General features: G+C 46.6%; 1 protein-coding gene across 1 annotated transcript; it reads left to right on the forward strand.

Moving 5' to 3' along the window:
* Nucleotides 1-7,592: 7,592 nt before the first annotated feature.
* RTP1 (receptor transporter protein 1) lies at nt 7,593-9,932 on the forward strand. Its single transcript, XM_030329922.1, has 2 exons — nt 7,593-8,122; nt 9,324-9,932. Exons 1-2 carry the CDS (start codon nt 7,851-7,853, stop codon nt 9,841-9,843), a joined length of 792 nt encoding a protein of 263 aa, XP_030185782.1. The 5' UTR covers nt 7,593-7,850; the 3' UTR covers nt 9,844-9,932.
* The last annotated feature ends 1,260 nt before the right edge of the window (nt 9,933-11,192 follow it).

Raw genomic sequence — 11,192 nt, forward strand, 5'->3', positions numbered from 1 at the left:
TCAATAAAAATGTAAATTAATTTTCAATGCCTTTTTGGACTGTGCTTCTTTTTATTGTGTCTCTGTTTTTTTCTAATTTTTTTAACGTTTTATTTACTTTTGAGAGAGAGACAGAGAGAGCGCAAGTGGGGGAGGGGCAGAGAGAGAGGGAGACACAGAATCCGAAGCAGGCTCCAGGCTCCGAGCTGTTGGCACAGAACCTGATGCGGGGCTCGAACTTACGAACCCCGAGATCATGATCTGAGCTGAAGTCCGAGGCTCAACCGACTGAGCCACCCAGGCGCCCCTTTATTGTGTCTCTGTTTAATGAATGATGTCATGGTGGTTCAAATTCATCTCCTCTTCACAAGGAGGCAGTGGAAGAAATGGAAGGATTCCTTCTTAGTCTGGGTGAGTCAATCCTGATGTAGGCCTACCTCCATCTAGGGTGTTATCTGAGTGAGGGGAATCCATGCTACCTGCCTGCTGGAAAATATTGAACCTGCATGCATTTCTTTCAAATTTGAGCAAATAGGGAAACAAACCAAATCAAGCCAAAGAAAAATATAAGCCCACTCCAAATGGAATCCATAACAAGAAGCCACAAAACACAATAATACTCTAAAGATGTAAAAAAAAAATACAAATTTAGAAGAAGTTACTATAGGAATCAAAAGCATGCTTTAGAAGAATCTGCTTTCCTTCCTTTTTCTCCAACTCTCTTTCTTTCTTCCTGTGATTCGCTTGCTTCTCTCCTCAGTCCTTCAGTATTCCAGACTCTCTTCTTTCTTCCCCTCCACCCGCCCTCCCTCCTTCTGAAGCTTACTCTTCCTATTTCCCCTTATCCCTTTCGGTTTACGTAGTCCCTGCTAACGAGGACATGGTGGGCATCTTTAGATCTTCCCCTTGTTCTCCATCCCATGTCACAGAGGGACTGTTGGGGACTGAAGTTCCAGGTCCTCTCAGTCCTGAGCCTCCCAGGGGAAATCTCTTCCTGTAGCTTCTTTGCAGCGTTTGACATCATGTCTTACATCAGAGTCCCTTGGATCCATGTTCCCTTGTTGAGGCTTGTTAAAGAAGGCAAGATGCACCAGGTGTGGGGCAGCAGTGACCCTGGGTAGAGTCTAAGGGTGCCTCAGATTGAATTTTCTGGAAACAGGTGCAGAGATGGAGAGCCGCATGCAGCGTTTACTGGGAAGTGCTCTCGGGAGTTACACCCGTGGGGAGGTGTGGAAGGGAGGGTTAGATAGACAAGATACTGTCACACCATATGGTTGCAAATGAGACTCAGCTGATCCTAAGGGGAACTCGGAAACTGAGATAGCCTTTCAGAGTTGTCCCAGATCAGGCAAGGGGGGCAGGCCTTTGGATCCTTGAATCAGTCAGTCATTGGCCTTGGGGAGTCTACTGTGAAGGGCAATTCTCAGTGAGCCATCAGCATTAATATTCCCAGCTGAGGGATAGGAGCAGCTACAGAAAGGAGAGAATCTGGGTGGGCGATCTGGAGTCCTATCTAGGGATGTACATAATATAGGTGTTTTAGAACCATCTACCAGATACACTCCTTCATTCATTATCACAGTGATGAATGAGACAGAGGGTCAGATACGGATTCGGTCTTCATACAAGGTACAAAGTGATAATGACCCAAAAAATAAAGGATCAAGAAAAAGATTAAGAAGGGAGATACCAACCTCAGAGGAGGATCTGGGTCTCTCTGGGGGAAGTAGCTTTGAACTGGCCCTGAGAGAAACACTAGATTTGATAGGTAGATGTGAGGTGTAGGGCAGCTAAAATGTAAACAGAAGGAGTCATTTTGAAGTAAAGTTCATCCTTGGACAACATGGTGATTAATGGTGCTTATCCCCTGCCCAGTCAAAAGTTCATGTACAACTTTTGACTCCCCCAGAACTTAACTGCTAATAGATTACTATTGACCGGAAGTATTACTGATAACGTTGTCAATTAACACACATTTTGTATATTATAGGCATTGTATGCTGTATTCTTACAATAAAGTAAACTAGGGAAGAGAAAATGTTTTAAGAAAATCACAAGAGAAGATACATTTATAGTATTTACATTTATAAAAAATTTTTTTTGCATGTAAGTGGACCCATGCAGTTGAAACCTGTGTTGTTCAGGGGTCACCTATACTCTAAAGTCTGTGCAGGTCTTCAAGCCCCAGATTATTTTGAATAAGGAAGTGCTGATTTCTCAACGTAAGCATCTTTAAAAACTTGTGATAAAGCATAGAATGGAGTGGAAAGAAAACCCAAGAGGCCTTTCCCTGGAGATGTTTTGCATGAATTAAAACCTCGAAGATGGCAGGAAGCTACAGGTATGGAGGTGTTCCCTGGAGACCCCATAACTTTAGCATCCTATATTTAATGGAAGTTTAGTCACAAAGCCATTTCTGAGGCTGGTGCCTTGAGATGAGGTTGAGAACTTTAAGGATTGTAATAGCTGCTGCCTTCAGGGATCTGAAGGGTGCCATGGAGTGGGGTGGGGTGGGGTCTAGCACTTAGTTAATATGGATCCAGAAGGCAAATCTGAGATTACTATATGCATGAAACAGGAAAGAGATGGCTTACCTCATTGAAAGGAAAAGTTTAATGAAAGACATTGCTTTGTCAAAACCAAGTAGGTTAGGAAGTAATAAGTTGACTACAGAAGATATTTCAGCAGAAGCTGTAAATGCAGACAAGGTTAGAGAGAAGATTCTTTCTTTGGGATTCATAGTTGATCTAGATGATCTTTAAAGCCCATTTCAAGTCAGAGATGATATAACAATGACTAACATTTATTCAGCATTTACTATTACATGTCATAGTGCTTAGGAGAGCAGGAATTGCCATCAGACTACCCAGGTTCAAATCCCTCCCATACCACCTGCTGCCCAAGTGACCCAGGGCAAATTGTTGAACCATTTCAAGGTTTATTTGACTCACCCATAAAAAGCAGAAAAACAAAAGCCTACTTTATAGATTTGATGTGAGGATAAAATGTAAACCTTTAACAGGGTGCCTGCTTGGCCTATAGTAAGCACTCAATAAATGCTAGCCATCCTTATAAATGCTGTTGTACGGAAATGTGGGCTGCTATAGAGAACATAGGAACTCCCTGCCTCGGCCCCAGTATAGGGGAGTAAGCATACCAGGCTGAGTAAAGTGGTGCTCTATGAAGACAGGATTCAGGCATTTCAGGGGGAAGAGACATCAAGGACAAAGGAAGAGGTGGGATTCCAGAACCTGTTCTGGGAGTAGAGAGGCATCAGTCAGGTGGGTTGAGAAAGGGTAAGGTAGTGGAAGCTCTGCTTGGTGAATTAGATTGAGACCCGGTCATGGGGGAGCTTGAGAACCACACTAAGCAATTAACTCAGGGGGGTTAAAGTGGCCTTAAAGTATGAAAACGGGTTGCTTTCCACATTTATGCATCCTTCTTTTGTAGACCCTGCTGAGTCTAGTTGGAGTCAGAAAAAACTTGGAACACTCATTGCCAGGCAAAGTTATAACCTACAGCTGTCTGGATTAGAGGGTGGTTATTTTATAACTTTGGTCATTTAACAATTTGAGAAGGATTCTAGACAGCCAGCCGCCCTTATTTATTCATAAAATCTTTAGTAAGGAAAAACTATGGGCATGGTATCATGTCCTCATTGGGAAAATAGAGAGTTGTTCCTTGCATGTTTCTGAGGCTCTAGGGGGGTTTTGGAGAGGGAAAGCCTGTCTTTACCAGAGCTATAGGTGGGTTATTAATTGGTGGCCCACAAATTATTAGGGCAAGGACGAAACTTACAGACACGTGCTACAATTCTACCAATTTTCCGGACAGAGAAATGGAAGACCAGAGAGCCCAAGTCACATAGCAAGTCAGTGACATAACGGCAGACCTACCATTTCTCTTTCTCGTTCCCATTCTTTCTGCACAGTTCTCGCTAACACTATTTCTCTCCTGTAGTTTCTGAGAGTTTCTATATGTAGATATGTACTGAGTATCATATTTACAACTATGATGTGGATGTATGTGCAGAGGTGTGTTGTTCCACATCATACCAGATGTTGGTTGCTTCCAGAAGCAAGGGTCCCAGATGTCTGAAATGCAATTCAGTCAAACGATGAGGAAGAGTCTACAGGAAATAGCAAAGGTTTTGCATAAAATGAAAAGGCTATGGACACCAAAGTCCTAAGGCTAGCCAGGCGTGGGTGGCTGCACTGTAAAAGGAAGCATGAGTCACTATGACCCATGAGTTCCCTCTGGTGCAGACTTGGCCAGTCTGGGCTGGAGTGTTCATGTCCTTGCGCCTTCTGCACCTGTTCCCCATGGGCACTCAGATATGGGGCTTCAGGCCCCTTGACCTTCTACCTGGTGTGAAATCCGTCTCTCTTCTGGTGGGGCTTGTCAGACACCCTGAGCAGGGGTTTCGCTCCTGGAAACTGAGAAATGCAGAGTAGAAATGCAGCTTCTGGTACTGGTGCCCCAGACAGCCTGCAGGCTGACCTTCAGTGAGGTCATTTGATAAAGAGTAAGTTGGAATACCATAGGCTTATTTATCTTGATAGAAGTACTATTTTATTGGAGTAAACATCCTGCTATACAGAAGGAGGTATTACATTGGCCTCTGCATAGCAAGCTCAAGTTCTAAATTAAACTTAATTTGTGCCAATGGGGATTGCATCAGCTGGTTACATACACACTTGGGTGCGTGTGTGTGTGTGCATGCACACACACACACACACACACACATACACACACACAATTCTGGTAATTCTTACCTTCTATGTTCTTGTTTTTCATCATAATGTTTACTGTAGCAACAACTGCAAAATGCTTCTAGAGAATTCATTCCTGGTGTTGGGTGATATGCTTTGACTCCAGAGCGAGGTTTACAAGCTTCCCTCAACCTCACATATTTTCTGGGAATGTCCTCAGCCTCTGTTCTCACCTTGGCTTATGGCTACAACCTGAGACAGCTCCCAACACGCCTCTGAGGCTGGTTAAGTCAGTTCACTTCTCTGGGCATTGATTGCCTTAATTCAGAGACAAGAATACTGACTTGAAGGATAAAAAGTTTAATAAAAAGAAATCCTTTCCAGTGTTAAGGTTCAGTGGCTATGATTTAAATTCTGCCTTTCTTACCGTGTCCAGTATAAAACTGGTAGAGTGACACCTCCCCAGAGCTCTTCAGTTATGTAGTGGCCCCTGAGGAGGCAGACCCTGAGTCAGGCATTACCCACAATGCCTCATTAAGAGCTTCCTTCCTCCATCCAGTGGCCTCTATCTTCCTCCTGTACTTGAAGGATTCCAATTTATAAGTATAAAGCTCTTTGAAACCGTAAATGGTATTGTCACAGGGGACCTTAGCGTTGCCATATACTTTAATTCCCCATTGAACAAATGGACAAACAGAGGCCAAGAGACGTGACATGTCCGAGGCACCAAAGCCAGCCAGTTGCAGAACTGGGATATACATTTATATCTCCTAACTTCGGGTTCAGTGCTCTTTCCACTGCACCTGGGTGCCTGTCATCAATTGGTTACAGGCTTCACAGGAATGGTATTCACACAGATGGCTTTATGCACTAGATCTTCTTTGGTAAGATTTCAAGACAAATTTCTATTTCAGCTCTAAAATATTTACATTGGGCATCAGGGGGTCCATGGACCCCTACAGCAGTAACAGGGAGCCTGACGGGTCAAATACGCCTCACCCCGCTTCCCCAGAGTTGTGGCCTCGGTAGGTTCTAGTGAACCACTTGCTGGAAAGACATGAACTTCAATCCTCAGAGTCTGGAATGGCCATATTGAGTGATGAGAAGGTAGAAAGACGTTTATTTTGTGAATATTTTGTTCTAGATCCCATGCTGGACAAAGCTGATCAAAGCTGGGACTTTGGAGACAGTCATATAGGATCCCATCCCGGTTCCATTAATGATTAGCTGTTGAATTTTGGGCTTCTCTGCTTTAGCTTCCACATTTGCAAAATGGATCTGCTGCTGCTGTTACCTACCTATGGAGGTTGTTATTAGGATGAAATAAATTAATATGTATAAAGCACTTAGGATAATGTCTGATACCTAGTGCTATATAGTGATTGCTGTTTCTATGCGAATTAAAAAATATGTTCACATGAAAACACATGTTTTGTCAGAACAAAATGACACACATTAAATATATTAGAATAGCTACCTATGAGAGAGAATTGCTACCTATAAAAGAGAATTGCAAATCAGACAAACAAGAACAACAACCAAAGCAAGTGATTGCAGAGCCCTTGCTTTTCATCTCTACAGATATTGCTTCCTTGTTATCCTATTGTCAAGGTGAATAAACTGAGGCTAAGATAAAATATGTCAAGGCATCAAGCATTCATGCAGGGGCAGGAGGAGCACTTGGAAGGTGGTCTCCTGTACCAGATGGGAATTCTAGGCCTTTCTTTTTCATCTGCAAACTTCAGGATCTGCAGGCTGCCCATAAGTCATACTGTTTGAAGAACCTGTTCAGATTCTGAGCTTCTGCAGAGAGTAGAGTCAAGAGATGTGTTTTCCAGCTGCAGGAGGCACTGTCTGTGAGATCTAGAATGCAGGACCATGAACTTCATCAATAAGTTGTATACAAATAGGTAGCAAAAATGAAATTATAAAAGATTAGAAAAAAAAACACTTTAGTACCCCCAAATAGAGGAGTAGCTAAATAAATTATGCTCCACGAGATCACAGAATATAGGCAGACCACAAGATGGAATAATATTAATTACTTAGAAAAATATTCACTATATATCGTCATTTAAAACATAGATCACAGTGGGGCATGTAGAATGTGTGTGTATGTGTGTATATATATACAGACACACATATACACACACACATGCACAGATAAGTGGCAGTCAGGATGCATATATCGTAATATTAACAGTGATTATTTTGAACACGAGTTTTAGCAAGAGTTTTACTTTTGCTTTTATCTATATTTTCCAACTTTTCTAAATAAAACTGGGACTTTTATAAAGGAAAATAGTTTATTAAAAAATATCAGGAGAGGCACCAGGAATAAAGGCTGTTTTCCCCCACGTATATTGCTCTCGTCTTCTATCATCAGGTTGAAAATCATCTTTTCTCCTCCTACCAGGCTGATGCAATGGTACCTACCCACCTTTGTGCAAAGGTAGTTGCTCTTGTACAAAGCTGTCCAAGTACAGATCCGTAGCGTTCTGGCTATTGGGTACGTACACAGTTACCACCTGGCATAGAGCCTGGTACAGGGGTATGTTTGAAATGAATGACTTAAATGAATGCGTATGGGCTCAATAACTTGGATTTGAATATGAGCTCTCTGCCATTTATAAGCTAGATGAGTCCCGCCTCCTGATCTGTAGAGTGACAATAACGATTGTGGGTCAAAGGACCGCCAATAGTTTTTGTAAATGGCCCAATGCCAGTCACAAATGGGTGGGAGTGCAGAGAGTTTATTATTATTGCTGCGTCCATTAACAGGTCCACAGCGTCCCATCCCTAAGGTCTCTTTGGCTCCCTAAGGCATCATGGTTACCACAGCAGCCAGATGCTGATGATGCCTCCAGGGGCAGCGAGGTGAGGCTGAGCCAGCTCCCGGGTCTTCGCCTCTGCACGCCCTTCACAGGCCAGAGTGAGATGGCCTGAAGCTCAGCCTCCTTTCAGGCCCCCCACCTGCCTCAGATCACTTAGACCCACAAACCCTGCCTCCGCAGCCTCAGTTCGGGGCCTTCCAACACCCCTTTGGAGAGTCCCTCCTCCCCAAGCTCTGTCTCTTGGCGCCCTGCCTGGTTGCTGTGGAAACAGGTTCCACTGCGGACAAAGGAGGGAGCTGGGTCCTGCTTCCTCCCGGTCCTGTCGATGAGGATTTTTAGACCGTGGAAACTGCGCTGCCCTGCCCTACACCTGCCCTCGCTCTCCGTGTTCTCGCTCAAGTGGAGCCTGCCCTCCTTTGCCACTGACGAGACCATGTGTAAAAGCGTGACTACAGGTGAATGGAAGAAAGTCTTCTATGAGAAGATGGAGGAGGCCAAGCCGGCCGACAGCTGGGACCTCATCATAGATCCCAACCTCAAGCACAACGTGCTGGCCCCTGGCTGGAAGCAGTACCTGGAATTGCATGCCTCGGGCAGGTGAGTGGCCCGGGCAGTAGGGACCTGGCAGGCTGGGGGCACCTTCCAAGAAGAAACAGAGATATAGAGAACCCAGATGCTTAGGGTCAGTCTCGCTGGGCCGGTATAGACTGGGAGGCAGAGAAAGAGTCCCTCACTGGGAAGTGGGATACTGGAGTTTCATTCCAGCTCTTCCTCTGCACTCCTATGTAACTTTCCCTCTCTGAATCCTAGCTACTGCCTCTGACGAAGAGGTGGGACATACTTACTAGTTCTAACCTCCGACATTTTACATATTTTCGGATTTTAATCCTCTAAATGGGTTGAAAACCAAGAGACGGGGGGCTCAAGGTCTATGGAGGTTGAGTTCTGTGCTCTGGTCCTGGGACAGTTGAATTTCAATCTATTTAATTTGGCCTGACTTAACATAAAATACCGAACACATGAGGTGTTCTAGAAACTGGCTCTACTATGAGCTCCACAGCCCTTGAGCAATTCATTTTCCTTCTTGGACCTCACTTTCCCCATTTGCGAAAGGAGAGGTTAGACTAGATCCCTACCTTGTGGGTCGTGGACCAGCAGCACCAGCATCATCTAGAACTTGTTAAAGATGCAGAATCTCCAGTCCCGTTCTAGACCTACTGAATCAGAACCTGCATGTCAACAAGGTCTCTCAGCGATTCAGATGTACAGCAATATCTGAGATGACTTTCCAGCACTCTTGTCCATGGGTCTATTATGCAGGACTTCCCTTTGGGACAGAAGATGGGGAGGCTCCATGGTGCAGTGTGGGGGTCAGAATCAAGGCCTTACTTCCTGCCCTGGTTCAGTCCATCCAATTCAATTCAAGAAAAATCTATTGAGCACTTGTTACGTGCTGGCTACTGGCTCTGACTCTGGCTGTGTGCACGTGGAGGCCCAGCAGCAGTAACGGTGTCATTTTTCTCCTGATTTGGGTCCAGCCTGTTCACAGTCAATGTTAACAGGTAAGACTGTGCGGACGGATGGTGCGTTTCCCAGCTGGTCCGGGCCATCCCCCACGTGAGACTTAAAAGAGGTCTGAGCAGGAAGGACTCATCTGGTGCCCCCTGAACATTTTGCAGATGAGGAAATATCCCCAGAGCCAAAGCCCCAAGGGCAAGGCCTGAGGGCACTGGGATGCAGGAGGCAGGGGCCTCTGCAGCACACAGTCCTTTCCCCCTGCCTCAACCCCTCCCCGCAGGTTCCACTGCTCCTGGTGCTGGCACACCTGGCAGTCGCCACACGTGGTCATCCTCTTCCACATGTACCTGGACCGCGAGCAGCGGGCGGGCTCGGTGCGCATGCGCGTCTTCAAGCAGCTGTGCTACGAGTGCGGCACGGCGCGGCTGGACGAGTCGAGCATGCTGGAGGAGAACATCGAGAGCCTGGTGGACAACCTCATCACCAGCCTGCGCGAGCAGTGCTACGGGGAGCCCGGTGGCCAGTACCGCATCCACGTGGCCAGCCGCCAGGACACCCGGCGGCACCGCGGCGAGTTCTGCGAGGCCTGCCAGGAGGGCATCGTGCACTGGAAGCCCAGCGAGAAGCTGCTGGAGGAAGAGGCCACCACCTACACCTTCTCGAGGGCGCCCAGCCCCACCAAGCCACAGGCGGAGGCGGGTTCTGGCTGCAACTTCTGCTCGATACCCTGGTGCTTGTTTTGGGCCACGGTCCTGCTGCTGATCATCTACCTGCAGTTCTCCTTCCGCAGCTCTGTCTAAGATTCCCTTAGTGGGCGCAGGGGAACTCTTCGCGGCCCAAGGCCCGTGGGGGCCAGCCAGCTGGAGGGAGGGGGCAAAGAGAGACCTGGGGTGGGAGTGGGTTAAATTCTAGTGCTGGTGCCGCCACGGACTCCATGGGGACCCTGGGCAAATCACACGACTTTACCATCCGTAAAATCAAGGGTTTCTGAAGTGAAACCCAGGACCCCCAAGTTCTGCATATCTGTTGCTCAGGGACTTTTGGATTTGGAAGGTAGGCCGGGCGAGCAGGGTTCCCATCCTGGTCACACTGTCCATTCCTGGCTCCTACTTCCTCATCTCGCCTTGATCAGAACATCTTGGAGTGGCATTTAAGAGTTGTGGATGCAAATAGGTTCAACTGCTTCAAAAGAAAAAAAAAAAAAAAGCTTGACCATCACAGGGCTTGGTAATCTCAAAAGGCCTTTCCACAGTGATGAGCTCATTCTTGTGCTCTCTTGTCAACCCCCGGCCCCTATGGAGAAGCCTCCTCCACAACTCTGCCTCCCTGCACACAGCAGAACTTTCTCTTGAAGAGAAGAGGTGGAAGCATTAGGCTGTCCCTTTGCTGCTGGATGCACAGGGTTCCTTGGTTCTGTTCCCCAGACCCCCAGCTTCCAGCAGCCTCTCTCCACTCAGGATGGATTCTGAGGCCTGCTTGTCTCAGAGATGGTGGTTGGGGTAGAGTTCCATAGACGAGGCTTCCCACCCATGGCTTATGAACTGACAGAGAATTTAGGGGAGGTTCGGAAGGTAGAGTGTTAGACGCAAGGCACAAAATCCCTAGGAAACAAATATATGACGCTCTGTTATAATGAAGAGTATGTAGAGTTCAGGGACCCAGCCTCACCGATTCTTCAGCAGTTCTGATGGTCATGACACCAGTGTAGGGGTCTGGCCTCCTGGGCGCCTTGCTGATATGCTAGTTGAGAGGCTTCCCTACTTTGGCCATGCATAGGCCCTCTCACCAACCATTAGCTGTCCATCTAGAACCACAGGGATGGGGTGTCATTAGCAAGAGAGGGAACATTAAAGACATGAAGTGCTTTACCCATAGAGAAGTGCATAGATATGTGAGAGAACCTTACATCACTTTAAACTGGGATGCGTATGGTTTGGGGTGGGAGGAGAGACTTTCTGAGGGTATGTGTATGGATGGGGTGTGGGGGGAGGCAGAAGGCAGGAGATGGGATGCCACCCTGCGCTTTCGAGGGTCCTCATTCACCTCGCCTCTGTTAACAACTTGATTCTTCCTGTGTCCCCTACCGATCCCCTTTTTAATGGAAAGTCACCACCATCTGTAGTGGTGGAGGGAGTAGGGCCACTTATAT

Source organism: Lynx canadensis, chromosome C2 (genome assembly GCF_007474595.2).
Source record: "Lynx canadensis isolate LIC74 chromosome C2, mLynCan4.pri.v2, whole genome shotgun sequence".
NCBI classification, from domain to species: Eukaryota; Metazoa; Chordata; class Mammalia; order Carnivora; family Felidae; genus Lynx; species Lynx canadensis.

What these genes read in the sequence shown, in the direction of transcription:
- RTP1 (XM_030329922.1), top strand. Translation starts at nt 7,851, where the DNA reads ATGAGGATTTTTAGACCGTGGAAACTGCGCTGCCCTGCCCTACACCTG. An exon ending in GAATTGCATGCCTCGGGCAG is followed by an intron (nt 8,123 to 9,323) that starts GTGAGTGGCCCG and finishes CCCTCCCCGCAG; the next exon opens with GTTCCACTGCTCCTGGTGCT.